This window comes from Mustela putorius, unplaced genomic scaffold (assembly GCF_011764305.1).
Source record: "Mustela putorius furo isolate JIRA1106 unplaced genomic scaffold, ASM1176430v1.1 tig00000224_pilon_pilon_pilon, whole genome shotgun sequence".
In the NCBI taxonomy this organism is placed as follows: domain Eukaryota; kingdom Metazoa; phylum Chordata; class Mammalia; order Carnivora; family Mustelidae; genus Mustela; species Mustela putorius.
The window spans coordinates 5,441,648-5,459,444 of NW_025421321.1; the positions used below are offsets into that span (position 1 = coordinate 5,441,648).

Here is a 17,797-nt window from a genome sequence, read left to right on the forward strand (position 1 = left end):
TGTCTGGTGAGCACACAGAGGACAGGCAGGAACTTGGAATTCTCTAGACTTCATGAGCTATGGATTCGCAGGTGCATGCAGGGAATCTGAACATGGGGGTTAAGAAACAGTGCTGTTTTCACCCTGAGCTGCTAAGAGAAATGATAATTATGGGGCTGAGAGGAAGGGAGAGAATACGGTAGAAACGGAGGGTAGGTATTGAGATTTGGGACAGGAAAGGGCGCCCAAATAGGATCCTTTGGTTGGTCTTGTTCATTCCTTGATAAAACATGCCTGACAGCTCTGATAACACCCAGGACATCACTCACACGGGCAAGTCCAGGATGTGGTAAGGTTTGTATTTATTTTTCCAAAACAGGCGCTCCTCCTCCCTTAAATGCACGCATGTCCTAGGCAACTCTATTGGTAGTCTGCAAAGACGCAGTGTTAGGTGTATTTTTATTTTTCAAAACAGGGAAATACTGAGTATTTTTAAATGCACGATAACTTCAAGCAAGCGCCTCGATTATTTATAGCAGAATCCCTCAGGAGATCTTAAGGAGGCCTATCTGGAAGAAAAGCTCTGAAAATGCTGCTGAGCTCCCGCAGAAGCCAGGTGTCCTGGGTGACCTCAATCAGAGGAAAGTCCCATGCCCAAAGATGGCGAGAGAGAAGGGAAGTGAAACAAAGATGTCCCTGCATCCCATCAGAAGCCTTTCCGACCCCGGCAGGACACGATGTTCTGTTAGATTACAGCGGCTATGTCAAAGGCTCACATCGGTCTGTGGTGGCTCTGAAAGCCAGGCTCATCTCAGAAGTGCCCAAGTGAATAGCAAAGGAGACAAAGGATAAGAGAGCGTTGGGAGACAGGAGAGGCAAAGAGGCAAGGCAGAGGCAGACAGGAGATGGTGGAAAATGAATAAGGAATGATCTGTCCACCTGTCCAACCATAAAGTTCCTCAACAGCCTCAGAGGAGCCCGGTGGGAGTAGGAAAAGCAGACCTAGGTCTGCTGTTGGGAAAAATACAGCAGCATGCCTTGGAGACCCCCAGAACATCCCTTTGGCACAAGGCAGGCATCCCAACAGGGAAAATGCCATGTGTGAAGGCAAAAGCCACTAGTACAGGCAGCCCTGCACACCGTCACAGCCCTGCACATTGGGTCATGTGGTCCTCTTCAGCCCGAGCTGGTGCTAGAGAGGGTGCAGGGCTGATGGGGGGTCCTCTCCTGCCTCCATTCTCCTGGAATCACACCATTAGTGTGCCACAGCTCACTTTTCTAAGTTAAGACAAAATGCAAAAAATCAGGAGAGTGTCCTATAAAAATGGTTAAAATACAGTTTTAATAATTAACATTTCAGTTATTTAGAAAGTCAACATATTCTTTCATAATCTGAGACAAACAAGCCACGGGAGCTTATTCAAGTGCTAAGACAGAACCCAGGTGAAGAAAGCTCAGGCATACCTTGGGAATACTCTATAGACCATCGCAAAGAAGAAAATTTCACAAGAAAACAAATCAGATGAATTCTGTGATTTCTCAGTGTGTATGAAAGTTACGTTTACACTATCCTGTAGTCCATTAAGTGTGCAATAGCATTACGTTTAAAAAATAATGCACACATCTCAACTAAAAAAAACTTCATGGATAATAAACACTAGCCAACACCCGAACTTTCAGGAAGTCAAAAATCTCTGATCACAGATCACCATAACAAATATAAACATGAGGAAAAAGTATCAAATACTGTGAGAATTATCAAGACGGGACAGGGACACGATGTGAGCAAATGCTGGTGGAAATCGGTGCCAGTCAGACTTGCTCACCACGGGGCTGCTGCAAACCTCCAGTTTGCGAAAAACACACACGAGCAAAGCGCAGTGAGAAGGGGGAGGCCTGTGTCCCCCCATCCACCGGGATCTGGTCTCTGAGTTCAGACAGTGACCCCCACCGAATATGTGTTTCTTATGGAAATGTAGTAGGAGGTCTGCCCTGAGGCCAGCAGTCAGGAGGGCACTTTTCTCATCTCCCTCGCCCCAAGCCCTAGATAGGAAGAACAGTGAATGAGGCTAAGGTCTCCGCACCGCAGGGCTGCTTTGACCCCTCTCCATTCTTAAAAGTGTCTTCAAACTCAAAAATTATTATTTTTTTTAAAAGTAATCTCTACATCCAACGTGGGGCTTGAACATACAACCCCAAGGTCAAGACTCACACGTTCCACCAACTGGACCAGTCAGGGGCCTCTCAAATTCCAAATCTCTAAATCAAGCTTATACTTCCTGACTCAGGATTATAGTTATCCCTTAGGCACTCTGGACCAGCCACCTTCTACCATAATTGGTTTTCCAGTGATTCCTCTAAGTTTCTGCTCAAGAGTTAAACGTGCAACATACTTCATCCTCCTAAGCCTCCAGCATGATCTGAAGGCAGCTCTGCGCAGAGCTTACGTCACGTGAGAACGATTCGATCTGATGTCTTGCCAGCAACGATAAGCTCTGGCGGCTGGATAAGAAAATCACAGAGTTCAGATTTCAGAGGGAGTTAATATCCAGGCCTGGGGTGCTTGCCTCAGCACATCTAAGGCGGCTGCCAACGCCGTGACCTGCTGACACGGCGAGGGGTCCAGTAGCCACCACCATGATGCTCCTCCTGCCTTGAAGAACACATCGCAGGTGCCTCTCTCTCAGAGAAGGAAAAACATTTCCATGGCCTCGAGTTCCTCGCAGATCCTTCTGCAAGAGTCTTAAATATGCACTGACTGATGGCGCTATCAGCCTTCCCAGAGGACCCCAATTACAGTACAGATTACATATTTCCTAGTCTTGTAGTTTGCATTTTAAAAATTAAACTGAAACCTGCCAGAACCGACACAAAATAATTGCAATGCACTCTATCTACAGCACTCTTGTTTCGGGGGAATCTTATTATATGGAAGGTGCATCTTTAAAGGGATCAACAAAACCGGTTGGGTTGAGTATTTCCACAATGTTTACACATGAAAAGGTTACCTTGCGTGACACTGGCCCTGTTCTTCCAGACAGGCTCAGCCTCGTACCCAAAACACAAACCCCAGATCTGTCAACCGACTGCTAGAAGAGGATCTGCTATGAGGCAAGCGGCCTCCTACCTCTGATTCAGTTCACACACGCAAACTCTGCTCTCTTAAGCCCTGTCTTCTTCTTTTCAATTCCATTCATAAGTGCTTTAAAAGCTTTTGGGAGATGAACTCCGCGATGCTGCCTGCAGCAGAGATGACCATAGGATTGTATGGTTTCAAAAGGAAAACCAACCAATGCACAAAGGCTGGGTCAGAACCCAGGTGCCCCGCCCGCTGAGAGCAGCAGACATGCCTCGGACCCAGAGAGGAAACAAAGTCAACCACCAGGGCTGCGGTCAGCAGGGAGTGGGCTCATGAACAGAATGGGAAGCCTAGAGAGAAAAACGATGTCTGAGTCTGTAGAACATTAAAGGGGTAATCTCTGTAGAGCAGCCAAACCACCTTCAGGAGCTACAAAGCCACCTTCCTTACCATCCCATCTGCAAGAGTACGTCTGCAGGACAATGACGACCACTGTCCCCAGCTGGGTTCCCATCCCCACGGAAGACATAGTCTATTACAAAGCAGCAACCTTACATGGGTTTACAGGCAAATTGTATTTCCTGAGCTTAACTGGAGCCCCAGATATGGGGGGGCTCTAGGCTACCTGGAGCTATAGATGTGCTCTGGCTATGGGCCTTATATGGACAGGGAAGGGAGCTGACCAGCACGGGGCATGATGTACCCATGGAGATGAGTACACTGCAGCCACCAGGCCTCTGCCACCCCGGGGCACTTACCGAAGACTCGCTGTCCCTAATGAGGAAGTCGCCCTCGACGCCCCGCTCGTTGAGGGCGCACTCGGCCTGGTGCCGTGTCACGTTCCCGTAGTACCACTCTCGGCCCGCAAAGCGCCCGCTGCACGCAGGGCCCGCATAGCTTATCTGCGGCGCGTGCGAGGGATGTAGGGCAGGCCCGTCGCTTAGGACCACTACGTAGTTTTTGGGGACCAGGCCGACCTGCCCCCGGGCGTTTTTGCACTTCCACCACTCAGGGTCGTTCTCGGGCTTCTCTATCACCTCCATGGTCTCCCCTTTCTCAAAATTGAGCTCCTCCTCGGTGACCGAGCTGAAGGGGTACAGTGTCTGCACCACATGCAGGACCCGGGCGCCCTGGCCGTTGCTCATGGAGGCACCTTTCCGCAGGCTCAGGAAGCTGGGAGACTCGGCAGCTGCTTCATCCATCTCCTCTAGGACATAGTTAGAGGGAAACCAGCCAATCTGCCCATTGTAGCTGCCTCGCCACCAGCCATCGCTGCACTTCTCCATGACGGTGACGCGCGACCCCTTCACCAGGGACAGCTCGTCCTCTCGTTCCGCCACATAGGCGAACTTGACAAAGGCGGGGATGTTGAGGTCATAGATGCGGTCGGCGCCGCCCCCATTGGCAGGGTACTCGGCATCCGTGCTGGGTGTCGGGGACGCATCCCGTGCGCTCGTCTTCCTCTTGGTCTTGCCGAGGCCTGCAGAGACACAGCAAGGGCTCAGTGGGCACGCATGGGGCATCCCTGGTGCTCAGACATGCCTTCCCCAACCCTCTGACACACCGGGGCGGGGGGGGGGGGCAGGAGGTAGACAAAGCCACCGCGGGCACACCCTGCAGCCAACAAAGGGAGGTGCAGCTAGAGTGCACCTTTGCAAAAGCTGGGGATTCCTACACCTCCCCTCTCTCACTCACTTGGGAAAGATTGTCAGAGTACTAGCAACGCAAAAAGATTACAAAAGAGCAGAGAGCTAGCTTCCTTTGGAAGTATGCTACTTTTTAGAAAATTCCTGTGACCCTCTTAGAGAAAAATAAGGTAGAGTTGCTTAGATAGGATGTCTTTGACCTTTGTACACACTGGGAAGTTGGACTGATAAGCTCAGACCTGCTCTAAGTCTAGGACTGGTCAGAGCTGCTTGCCTAGCTCCCACCTCGCCAACCCAACGCCTGTGCCACTTCGGGGACACTTTGGGCCCTCTGAGAGCTGTCTGGCAGACTGGCCCCACTGGGTGCAACCAATACCCTCCTCCTCCTCCTTCTCTCGTCTTCCTGCAATTCTGTCCTTTCAAAACAAGAGACTCATTTCCCACATGTTGTGATGAACCAATTAGGAAAAAATTAGTTCATCTGTTAAGCCTAAGGCAGAATTTCTCATGTGGTGATTCAAAATCCACTAGTGGATCATAAAACCAATTTAATGGGTTGTGACCGTCTTGTTCGTGTGTGTTGAGTTGTTTGGGTTTTCTTCAAGGGAATAAGAAAATCTCAAAGTGTATCAAGCAGGGTCCGAAGCTTCAGATACATAAGGGAGTGAGTACTGAGTTGCATTGGGAAACTTACTTCCTCCTGTGCAAGGGGAAAACAGTGTGAAAAGCTCTAAGGTAAAAGTGTTTCAGCCCTGGTAGAACATAGAGAATTCCGGAACCTTCTTGAGAAGTGAGCCTAGGGGAGGAAGTTACATCGGCACTCAGAGCCACGGGGCCACTAGCCTCGCAGGGCAGGCAGACTCCCCAGCTTTGCCTGATAGACAGCTGCCCACCCATCAGCTCCACAACACCTCCTAACTTGTCAATGTGGGGATTTTGATGGTATGGAAACTAACCATTTACAGATACCCACCCCCACAAATGACACCAAAGCACTTTTATGGGTGGAGCTTGTACCTCTCATTTTTTTCCTTTAAATGGAGTAAAGACAGAATGATCCCTTGTTGAGCAGGCAGGAGTTCAAGAGGAACAGAATGTTGCCTTATGACCACTGTCTACTGTGGGGTGTTGAGCACCACCTCCTGGACCAGCACCCCCACACCTCAAGGCTCAGCTGCCCCACATTTAGTGCCAGCAGTAGGGTCTGGCCACTATAAGGCCCTTGGATAGCACGCACAAGGTGACAGCCCAGCAACATGAAGGGATCATTCACAAGGCTTTCACGCAGACATACCAATTCTTTAGTGAATGGCTTCAGCAGACTTTTCTTTTCTTTCTTTCTTTCTTTTTTTTTAAAAATATACAACATTTTATTTAAACATGTAGGAAATACGAACGTAAACCAGGTATGAAACCAAGTTATGATTTTAGACTTCCACTTACAAGTTAACTCACTTTACATGAAAACATGAACCTCTAAATCTTCAAATGAATCTTTCATGTGATTTCAAACCTATGTGAGATTCACTAGCTCCAGAATCTAGAAGGCAGACCACTCAAGAAAGTACGCTTCTGTCTAGAAGGCTCAGCATCAGGGTATTCTGAGCCTCATCAAGGAGTTGGCATGCTAAGGCAGCAATGGCCAGGCAGAAGAAAATTTCTACTGGTAACAAGACTTTAAGAAATAATATTTACAAATAACTTTTTTTTAAAAAGATTTATTTGAGAGAGTGTGTGGGGGTGTGTGTGTGTGTGTGAGGGGAGGGACAGATGGAGAGAATCTTCAAGCAGATTCCCTGCTGAGCACAGAACCCAGTGCGGGGCTCGATCTCATGACCCTGAGATCATGACCTGAGCTGAAACCAAGATGCTTAATCAGATGCTTAATCGGCTGAGCCACCTACGTGCTCTTACAAATAACCTTTTTTTTTTTAAGATTTTATTTATTTATTTGACAGAGAGATGGCAAGTAGGCAGAGAGGCAGGCAAAGAAAGTGGGGCGGGGGGAGCAGGCAGGCTCCCTGCTGAGCAGAGCCCCCGATGCGGGGCTTGATCCAGGGACCCTGAGATCATGACCTGAGCTGAAGGCAGAGGCTTAATCCACTGAGCACCCAGGTGCCCCCCCCCCACAGATAACTTTCTAATAGACCTTTTCAAATTTGTGAGTAATGAAAGCTACTTGAGAAAACACCTACAGAAGAGCAGGATTTAGAATATTTATTGGCACAAAAAGGTGTCAAGATCAGGAGAAAAGCCAGCATTAGACCTTAGATCTCATGATACATTGTTGAAGCCACCTTATGACCGACTTATGAGCTTGTGACTTTGCTGACTCTTCAAGCAAAAAATAATTACTTTAGCCACTGAGTTTTTACCTTCCTAGACTTTGGGGAGACCAAGAAAAACGAGACAGGCATGTTTCTTACCTGCATGGAGCTTAAATTTATCAAGACTGGAACATTCCGCATAGCAAGCACACCATGGAAAGTTAGACCTGTTTTACAGCTCTAATGTGATCCAGTCTTTGAGGCAACTCTCGAAGGGGAAGGGGGATATGGAATGCGGCAAAGAAACCGAAAGCCCGGCCCACAGGAGACTCCAAGCAGGCCACTTATTAGCCGTGTAGTCTTGGGTAAGTTACTCAGTGTGTGTCTTCATTCTCTTACCCATAAACTGTGGACAATAGTGGCACCATATTAGTGGGCTGGGGCTGCCATGACAGGGTACCCCACAGATCGTGGAGCTTAAACAGAAATCTATATTCTCACAGTTCTGGGGGCTAGTGAGACCTCCCTTGTTAGCTGGCAGGTGGCTGCCTTCTTGCTGTGTCTTTCCATGGGCTTCTCTTTGCTACACGTCTGAGCCCTGATTTCCTCTTCTTACAGGACACCAGTGACATCAGACTTGGATCTACCCTAAAGACCTCGTTTTAACTCAGTGTCCTCTTTAAAGGCCCTTTACCAAGTCCGGTCACACACTGACATAACTGGTGGGTCAAGACGCAACATATCAATTCTAGGGGATATAATTCAGCCTCTAATAGGTAATAAATGCAGATTGTAATACAAGGCACATGAAGGACTCTGTGAATAACAATTACTGAGTGAGGGCCTTGCGTTTCTTTTTTCCCAAACAGGTATTCTACCGGGAGAGGGCCAAAGTCCTCTGAACAGTCTTGGCAACATGTTACCAACACCAGATGGCCACCAAAATAGAAAGCTCGCCTGGCGAGCTTTTGGCACCTGAGAAACATTATCGCTTGGGAGCAAGGTCACAGGCAGTTGCTGAGGCAGGGAAATTCAAGAGACAGATGTCTGGGAATAGGGAGGAAGCTGGCCTTCCCTACATCTACATGATCTGAACACTCAGATCAACAGCCCTGCGACAAAGTGAGCATCTCTCTATTTCTACAGATGGGGAAACTGAGGCTGAGGGGATCAGGGAAATGGCCCAACACGTGCAGCCAGCGAAGTGGTGGGGACTCGTACACCAACAAAATCCTACTGAACCCGTAAGACCATGTGCTGTAAGACCCTGTACCGTGAGACCTATGGGAAATGTGTGAGGACTGCCGGCTGTCAGAAGTCCATCCTCACTTTCCATATCAAGCCTCCAAACCCTATGATAAGTGGTTCCTCTGGTCCTTGGGAAAGGAAATGACCCGTTGTCTCCAGGTGGAAGCAGGGCTGAGGTTCAGGGAGTGAAGATGTGGGGTTAGAAACATATCCCGAGTAAACATGAGGCCAACGGGCCACCGCCATGGGGCAGCTCGGAGATCTCAAAGGCTCAGAGGGAAATCTGTGAATGCAGAGCAGGCAGTGTGGTTCACAGACGTCTCATAGACGGCTGTGCTGCTGTGCCCGCCAGCCCCAACTCAACCCCCCCCCACAACCACGTGGTGTCCAGGCCCCAAGCAATCTCTCTCTCTAATTTAAAGGCAAATCTGTGGGACGCCTAGGTGGCTCAGTTGGTTGGACGACTGCCTTCGGCTCAGGTCATGATCCTGGAGTCCCAGGATCAAGTCCTGCATGGGGCTCCCGGCTCCACGGGGAGTCTGCTTCTCCCTCTGACCTTCTCCTCGCTCATGTTCTCTCTCACTGTCTGTCTCTCAAATAAATAAATAAAATCTTTAAAAAAAATTAAAAAAAATAAAGGCAAATCTGTTAGGGATTTGGAGGCAGGGTGGGAATTCCATAGCCGCCCCCCCCCGCCACTTTCTCTGTGGCTATTTTCCCCACACATCTGCTCTGTTTCTTCTTTCACTGAAGTCATACCACCTACTTCTCCCAGTTCTAGCAAAAGCACCTTGAACCCATCAATGTGTGTTTTTGATTTTCTAACAAAGACAATGTGATTTTTTTCTTTCTCCTAGAGTATTACATTTTTTCCTAGCAGGCGAGGCAAACCCTCACACTCTTTTGCAATGTCTCAGGCAATCTTTACCTATCATAAGTAAACAGTAACTAACCCCACAAGGCAGACCAGAAGTCCTCATTAACCAGTGTTTCTACTCATGCCCTCTCTGTGTGGTATTTTGCAAGAACACACTTTCCCACGGGGACTGCTCCTTTGGCCCAATCATGAATCCCTGGGATAGCCAGACTGCAGACAGGAAGAAGGACCCAAGAGCAGTACCCAGCTGCCCTACCTGGCCATACCCCTCCCCCTCCCTCACCCCCTTGGGTATGGGACCTGGTACAGGTGGGATACCAGGCAGTTCAGGACTGAAGACAGGGGACCTGAAGTGTGTGTGTGTGTGTGGGGGGGGGGGGGATACTGGTGTACTTTGGCAAGATCTGACATGACTTCAAATGATGGGCTTTTCTTTCTGTTCTCCTGTTAATCATTAAATCCAACTGCATGGATTTTATTTGGTGCCTGAGTGTTTTGGAGGCTTTGCTGTGCTGTGTTCTGGTGAATCGTATTATGGGTGAGAATATCTAGAACGGGACCGTCAGATAACCGTGATGGCTGGCATGCTGTATTGGGTGATGTCAAGTAACATTTTCTCGCCAAGTAATGGCTTTCTCTACGGCTTGTTCAATAATGTATACACTGCAACACCTTTGCACAGAGGAAAGAACAAAGGAGGAATGGAAATCATTGTGAAAAAAAAAAAAAAAGATGTTTCATGTGACCCGTGCTCAGGAGCGACTGGGATTTTTAACTTCCCTATTAGAGATAAGGCTCTCAGAACAACTGGGGTCCCCTCCCCCCAGTCTCCTCCCCCCCACCCCCGGCAGCTCCAGGGTTCTCCTTGCTCCACCAGGGGTCCTGGGCAGGAGGGTGCTGGACAACAGGCTCCACATATGGAGATGGGTAAAAGTCTTGGAGAATCTGAACGCTGTCCGAGGACTCCAGACTGGACAGAAGTTAGCAGTCAGGCTGGAGAGAAGGGTGTGGACCCAGAAGCACAGGGCTGCCTGGGGGCGGGGGGGGGGGGATTACAGCAGGGAAGGATGTGAACAAGCTCCTCGGCAGAGCCCCCTCCCGCCACAGTTTGTTCCATGAGTTTTATCTGCATCTAGTAACAGTAATAAAACTATGATTTGAAGGGGCAAACAGGTGAGTTGGTTCCAAACATAAACCACTTTTCAGCTTTCGTGATGATTTTCTTACACCAAGCGCTGGGTCTTTAATCCTGAGTTACATTTTCATTGATGATAATGAGAACATTTTAACTTTTCTTGAATAAAATTACATACATTAAAGGTGGAGTTCTCATAAAAGCTTGAATATGTCATACATTATTAATGTTGCTGATTTTCAAGTCAAAATCGCTTAAATGCTCCTTTGAAGATAGATGTTCTAGTAGACGATTTCAAAATATGCTCTAAGTGTCACCTGCCAGCTGGAGCTCTGGAGATTCAACAAAATGTCAAACAAATAGGATAGTTCAAAAGTATATTCAAGTCAATTCATTTAAACATTGGGCATCCAAGTTTTAGGAGGTCTATGGTGAAGACATTTTACTTTCATTATTTATTGGATCTGCAACATACACCAGATTTAACTAGAAAACCTCCTTGTACCTAAAATGCCATTTACAATAAAGTCACTATTTGTGGGCATTTCCCCCTTTAGGATTAGAGCCTATAACAAGAGTCAACTGAAAGTTACAAAGAGCTTTTATTATTAAATGCTAAGGAGATCTGCCAAGGTTTGATTAGGGTACAACATGTCCAAAGTAACTTTTCTTATAAGATCGGAATATATTTAATGTTTGGCTTCTAAGAGCTTTTGGCGCTTTTATATGTGCATTTAATTTGCATCTGGTGTTTATGGCTACGTCGAAAGATTAGCTTGTACCAGTGCTGAAATTTATAATCAAAATATTTGCTATAAAAAGGGGAAAAAAACCTCTCAAATTTACTAAACTTCCGATGTTTCAAGGAGTGACCCATTAAAATCAATGCAGTGGTCTTCTGTTGCAGTTTTCAACTGTTGAGTATCCTTTATCCCTTTCCTTATTCCATAAGACTCCTCTTCTTGTGGCTTCAGCTGGGCCATCTGCACCCCACCAGGCCATCTGTGGGGGGACCCATGACCCAGATCTGCCACAGTTATGGGCGAGCACCAGCCCTAGCCACCTGGAGTTGCCCACGTTTATAGAAGTCTGAGAAATGAAGGGCTAAGCAGGGATGAGGCCCAGAATGAGAGAAAGGGCCCCTGGGTCCTACCATACTTCCCAATGATGTGAGCCACTGGATTCCCTTTTGAAATTTTCCTCTTCTTTTTGGTTTTTTTTTTTTTTTTTACCCTGTCTACTTTTGATTTGACTTTGTCACTTTAATAAAAAGTGCAGAAAAAACACAACCGCCTGTCCCTGCGCTTACTCCTCTCAGCCCACCTCCTTCAGTATACCAAACTGTTGATTCCCACTTAGCAAAGTGCTATATTTCGGTGAGAATGTCAAAAAGAATACAGTCGTAGTTTGGGAGCACCCAGGTTTGGGTATGAGAGTGAGGGCAGGATGGTGGGGGTGTGGACCGCCGTTCCCACCATGTCACAGTTAACAGCTGGGCTGGTGTGCCTGCTCCTGAGGCCCAGAGTATCCTGGGTTGAAAATACTTACTGCAAGAGTCATCATGTGTGACATGGGGGTGGCCACAGACATCAGGCTTAACCAAACCACACCATCGAACCTCAATCTGATGGGGGCCTAGGGTATTTGACTTAGGATGGTCCCAAGTGAATCACTGTGGCTGGTATCTTTAGGTATGGCTCGTCAGAGAAACCCCAAAGACAGCTCCAGACGGGGGGAGGCTGTTCAGCCCAGCTTACTTCAGACGAGGCCAAATCTAAGTCAAAGGAGACTCAAGCGTAAATTCCTCATTCAGCTGATTCAGTGAGCATCTTTTGTCACACAGGTCACACAGAGGCTCAAACATGTCGCCAACTGCTGACCACAAAGGAGTTCCTGAGAGGAGAGGCAGCATGGGGGCAGAGGAGAAAGGCTGCAGAGGGCTGTGAGCCAGACGTGAAGGAGGCCGTGGGGCCACGCTACCGAGGCCCAGTGGGAGAGTGGGATGTAGGACGAGGCCAGAGGGCTGGGCCGTGCTGGGGCTAAGATGCGTACAGTGAAAGCTGGCAGAACTATGTCGGGCCAAGCAAAAATCTTGTCAACTTAAATCTCAGAATTCTGAGTGTCCCACTGGCAGAAAAAAATTCCACCTTCCCTTGAGACTCATTAAGAACCAGATAGACTGAAAGAAGCAGAAACAATAAGTTTCTAACCACTTGTGAGACAAAGGACTAAATGCATCCTTGGCACCTTTTGTATCTCTTTGGGCAATAGTTTTATTTGCAAAAAACCCCAGCGTTATCGTCATTGCTGTTGGGTGCCACAGTTCCCATCCACATGCCTAGTACAGTTTGACAACAGGGGAGCACCCATCCTTCTGACAGCCAGGCTGGCCTAGAAACAAAGGAGGCTAGAGCAGAAAGCTGGCCAGGGAACTTTCCTCCTCTAGGGGTTTGAATCTAGCTTTCAAAAATGACAACAAGGTTCTTCCCAAAAGTTTAGTCAGTCTGTATCTCCACGGCCAGACTGCAGACAATATGACCTTGGGAAACACCATGGGCTTGTGGGCAGGACTCAAGGTCAGCGAGGAACAAGCTTTCTGTGGGCCTTTCCCCCACAGTAAGGCGACAGCTGATCCCAAACTTCTGGTCAGCACTAAGATCTGCAAACACTAAAATAAGGTCACGTCACCCCCACACGCGCCGTCGTACTCACCCACCTCGATTTCAGTGCCCACCTCCCCGTGCTGTATTTATCTCCTTGAGAAAGACTGTGTTTCATCCCATTGTAACCTCAGGGCACGACAGCCAGTAAATGTTTGCTCAGTTAATAAGCTCTGCTTCCTATCTCACCACCAGGATTCCATAGGCACTGATCCGTCCTTCCGGACTGATCTCACCAATGACATACACCTATGTTGCCAGCAGTGTTAACACATTACTGAGAAGCAGACTGTTATCACAATTAGCAAACCTCCAACCCACGAAGGGGTAGGAACATGGGTAGATGGAAGGGGATGGCCCTACCCGAGGCAAACCCCCACTCTGCGGGCAGGGGTTGTCAGCCGAGGGAGGGACAGAGTGACTATTGGCCACCCCTCTGCCCAGGTGGTCGCTCTTCCAATGGGCAGCCTTCCCAGGAGCTAGCTGAGAGACAGGTGCCGGAGCAGAGGGCCCACCATCACGTGGGGCTATGCATCTGGGACTCTGAGCTGGAATTCCCTTCTTTGGGCATCAGAAAGCCTGTTCATGTGTTAGCAGGCAGGCAAAGAACACAGTCGAACATTTAAGCCTGGGGAAAAAAATCTTTTATGGTACAGGATTTTTCTATCTAATGTGAAAGCCGAATGGTAACACAGATGCCAATGAAAAGAATTTTTTTTACATTTTCATTATAATTTTTAATTAAAAATACATATTTAGTACCCCTCAACACCTACTCCCGACCCACGAGCACAAGCATTTCTGAATATGCAAAGGGGTGTACGAGACGTGGTGCGGCTCAGCTAGACAGGCTGCCACGTTACCGAGCGTGTTAATCCACTGGCAGAAACTCAGCACGCACGCAAGTCTATAGGGCCGTACCTGCTAAGTGAAATGAAATATGGTAAATACATGCAAATGAGCAAAGGGACGGCACACTCGTGGGGGCAGACACAGGTGGCCAATGGCTGGCAGAGACGACAAAGCCAAACTGCAGCCTGCGTTCCAAGCCTGGCTCTGCCACCCATGAGCCATGGACCTCAGTGATTCTCTACAGCTCTATCCCTCGGTATCTTCGTCGGTAGTACGAGGATATCGGAGGCCCCTGTGGGCTGTTAGGAAGGCCCAGTGACAGGGGAGCACACAAATCGCAGTGTCTAAGACACAGCAAGAGACCAAGTGACAGCCGTCACTGTGTTTATTGCTGTTGTTAAAACACCTAAGGTTTTTCCTCTGGTTGAAGGCAAAGGCAGGGGCAAGTGGAGAAGAACACAGGTGGTGTTTTCCCAGGAGTGGTGTGCACATGCCTGTTTTCTTCTCAAAATGCTCCTGGGGGTCAGGCCCTCAACCTTACACCTGCTTTCCAGGTCATCACAAGAGGGAATGCACGATCGATGCAAAATGGGCCTTCGCGCAGGGCGATGAAGGAGCCCTGTTTTCCTAGCAGGGATGAGCAGAAAGGCTCATGAGTTCACCTACTGCCCTGGACAGGGCAGACACCAGTTACTATGATGCTGGGCTGTCCCCACCCATGCTCCAAGATGGGGCCTTTGATGTCCCTGGGCTCCTGGCCTCCAGGCCCTCCCTTATCTGTGTGTGGAGCTGCCTGGCTTTGCTGTGAATGAGCCTTGCGACCTTGAGCACATCACTCAGTTTGCCCGATTTTGTAGAAAAGCTTGGACCAGGTCATTTCGAGCCTCATTCTGGCATTTGAGGGTTCCACAGAGAGCCCAAATTCCACTTTTTAAACTTAACTATACACATTAGAATAAAAGAAAAGAAAACAAAACAAAACAAAAAACCATGGAAGAACTGCGAGGGGTTCAAATGGGTTCAAATGGCCACCAACAGCATTTTTCTTAGCACTTAGGTTAAACATTATGGATTCAGCTGGGTTAAATTAGCAGCCTGAGAACCATAACCATTTTACTACTAATATTCATGCTCTACTTATAAACACTCCAGTGTTCCACATCAGACCATCCACGAGACTGATCCCCAAAAAACCAAAAATACAAAATCAGGTGAGACTCCCCTGCAAACAGCCGCCTCGGAACAGCCCCCTCTCGGGAAACACGATGGCTCCAGCCTTAAAAACGAAGAGCCGCCCTCCAGGTGGCTTCCCAGCTGCGAGAACCAATGGGCCAACTGGGGCTGTGCGGGGAGTCGGTGAGTTCGCAGCAGAGTGGAGGAGACATGAAGACATGGCAGCAGGCCGCCTGCAGCCCACCAGCTACACTCCAGCCTGGGGAGGGGATCAGGCAGGAGCCCAGCAGAACATTCCAGTGCAGGGGCGCAGCAGGAGGCGGCACCACAAGGAGGCACCCAGGTGGGTCCTGCAGGGATCCAGAGGCTCAGCATCAGGCAGCGCAACACATGCGAGTAAACAAATACACTCTCCATACCCCATGCCTGCCCCAGGGGACAGACGCAAAAATGTAACAGCGAGAAGGAGTGTTGGAGACATATGGAAAGGGTCTAAAAAAGAGAGGGTGCCATATGGGGAAATGCAGTTAGAAACATGGTAAGAGGATTTTACTTCATTCCTAGGCATTTTTAGTTCACGTTTCTCTGTTCTAAAACTTGAAGCTCCCAACATGAGTAACTCTTTAGTCAAGAAAGGGTGTTCTCTATGTTCTTTAGAAAACCGAAGCAGAAAGTGCTAATTTTAGCAAGCAGCGTACAAGACCTCGGTTTCTGGGAAATACTTAACCTGTGTTCTCATCCTTCCTCAGACAAGGGGTAGCGACCAGCCCAAGGGACAGAGCACAGTGCCTCTCGCACACCCACACGTGACTCCATGCCTGCTTCTCCTGGTCTCCTCAGGGTACGGACCCCTCCTCACTTCCCCTTACCTCTCCTGGCTTTTCTCTCATTAGCATTCTTTTTAACAATCTGTCTCGTCTCTAATTATCCTCCCACTAATCTGTTGTGAGTTGTTTTACATTTTTGGTTCTAAATACTTGGACGCTTAAGATATACAAAAACAAGTCCCAGTGTATTTTGGGTCGTTGGCACCACAATTGCCGTAGAAGCTTCCAGATTATGTGGGCAATACATTTGGCAGGTCAATTCTATTGGGAACGAGCTCCCAAGACAGAATCCTAAAGAATTCCAAAGTATGAGATGTGTAGGTATTCATGTTCTTAACAACGGTAGATTATACAACAGACCAGAAAGTGAGCCCACATGCTAACTGGAACTCTGAGAACCTGCACTCCCTGTTTTGTTACTGCGAGAGAATGACAATTGGCTGGAGGAGTCCAATGTTCAAAATAGGTGATGGGGACTGAGGTGTGCACCTGTCGTATGAGCACTGGGTGATGGAGGAAAGTGCTGAATCACTGTATTGTACACCTGAAACTAACAGAACACCGTATGCTACCTAACTGGGATTTAAAAAAAAAAAAAAAAAAAAAATCAAAAAAAGTTACCTTAGTCTTTCCACATGTTATGTACAAACTTTTCGTGGGAAATGGTTTGGCTTTGCACTTTCTTTAAACAAAGAACAAGTTCCTCAGAGAGTGACATAGCTCCTATAGGAATCAGGTTTAAGTGATCTTCTTACTCTTGAAGAACATTCCACCCAGGAAACAAACTTCTGTGACAGGCGCACCAGAAAGAATCAGCTTCTCCTCTAGCACAGTTGATAAAATATTCAGAACTCGGGGAATCCCCTGGCCACTGACAGCCAGCAAGTGTACATCAAAACTCATGTGGTCAATCTCCCTTCCGGCATGTGCTGATACCAGCATATGTGCCTTGCGGAAAGAGCGTGATATCTCCTGGACTAACGCCAGCACCATAGCTAGTATTAGTAACAGCAAGAAGTCACCTACAGTACGCGATTCTGATTACATACATGTATAAATACTAAGAAAACAGACGCAGATGATTACAGACCCAGGGATGAGCTCTGGGTGAGGAGATCACAGGTGATTTGTTTTTTCTCATATTTTCCAGGCTTTTAAAAATAAGAATGCCACATTAGATGGTGGTTTTTAAAATTACCAGCATCTCAGAGATTACAAGACTGAGGAATACCTGTTTGCAGAGACCTGGGTCATCCCAAGAAACTGTGAGTGGCCAAGATGACTGAAATGTATGTGCCCAGTACGGGCGGTTACAGGTTTGCCACTGGCGAAACGGCTCCCAAAATAAAATAATCAATGTATAGATAAGGAGACACGTTCCCGTGACATTCGGCCTCTAAATCATTGTAATGAACGGCTTTTGCTCACCTCCACAGAAGGAACGGGACAGAATTACAAGTGACTCCCCTGGGTCAGGGAGAAAATGATGCTCACTGAAGGAGCTGGTACCCTAGCAGAGCAAGAGCGGCAAGAAACCACTAGGGCTGTACGGGCAGGGACCCAGGGAGGGATGGATTTCACTGGCAGCCATTGTGTGTGTGTCCCCAACCCTGCCCAATCTGAACCCCCAACTCTAGCAGCTGATCAACAACAGAGGTTGAAGTTGGGCAGACGTGATGTGAATTCCAACCCTGTCCCTTACTGTGTGTTCCCGGGCACATCCCTAACTTCCCAGTGTCTGTGTTTTCACACGGGGAACGAGGGTGTCAGCATGCCCCTCTTCGAGTTACTGTGAAAATGAAAACAAAAATCCATGTGGGCACCGAGTATGCTATAAGGCACAACGAGGCACTCGGAGAGAGGGTTAGTACCCTCCAATCACTGGCAGCATGTACATGAAATCCGCTTTGGTGTCCTGGTCTGAATTTTTCAGCGGCATTCGCTTTTGGTTTGACTGTGGGGTGCAGGGGGGCCCCTTCCTGAAGGGAATGTCAGGAGCATGGGGAATGAGGGCTCAGGGAACCCTAAGGCTCTTCTGCCAGGGCATGGCTGTG

At 48.2% G+C, this 17,797-nt stretch overlaps 1 protein-coding gene across 3 annotated transcripts in view; it reads right to left on the reverse strand.

The window, feature by feature from the left end:
* The window catches only part of NCK2 (NCK adaptor protein 2), a 147,896-nt gene that overhangs the window by 15,146 nt on the left and 114,953 nt on the right, over positions 1-17,797 (reverse strand). For all 3 annotated transcript variants that reach the window (XM_045077614.1, XM_045077613.1, XM_004764365.3), the window contains exon 4: positions 3,817-4,538. In XM_045077614.1, the coding sequence (XP_044933549.1) occupies positions 3,817-4,538 (722 nt within the window). The remainder of the gene's footprint in view (positions 1-3,816; positions 4,539-17,797) is intronic.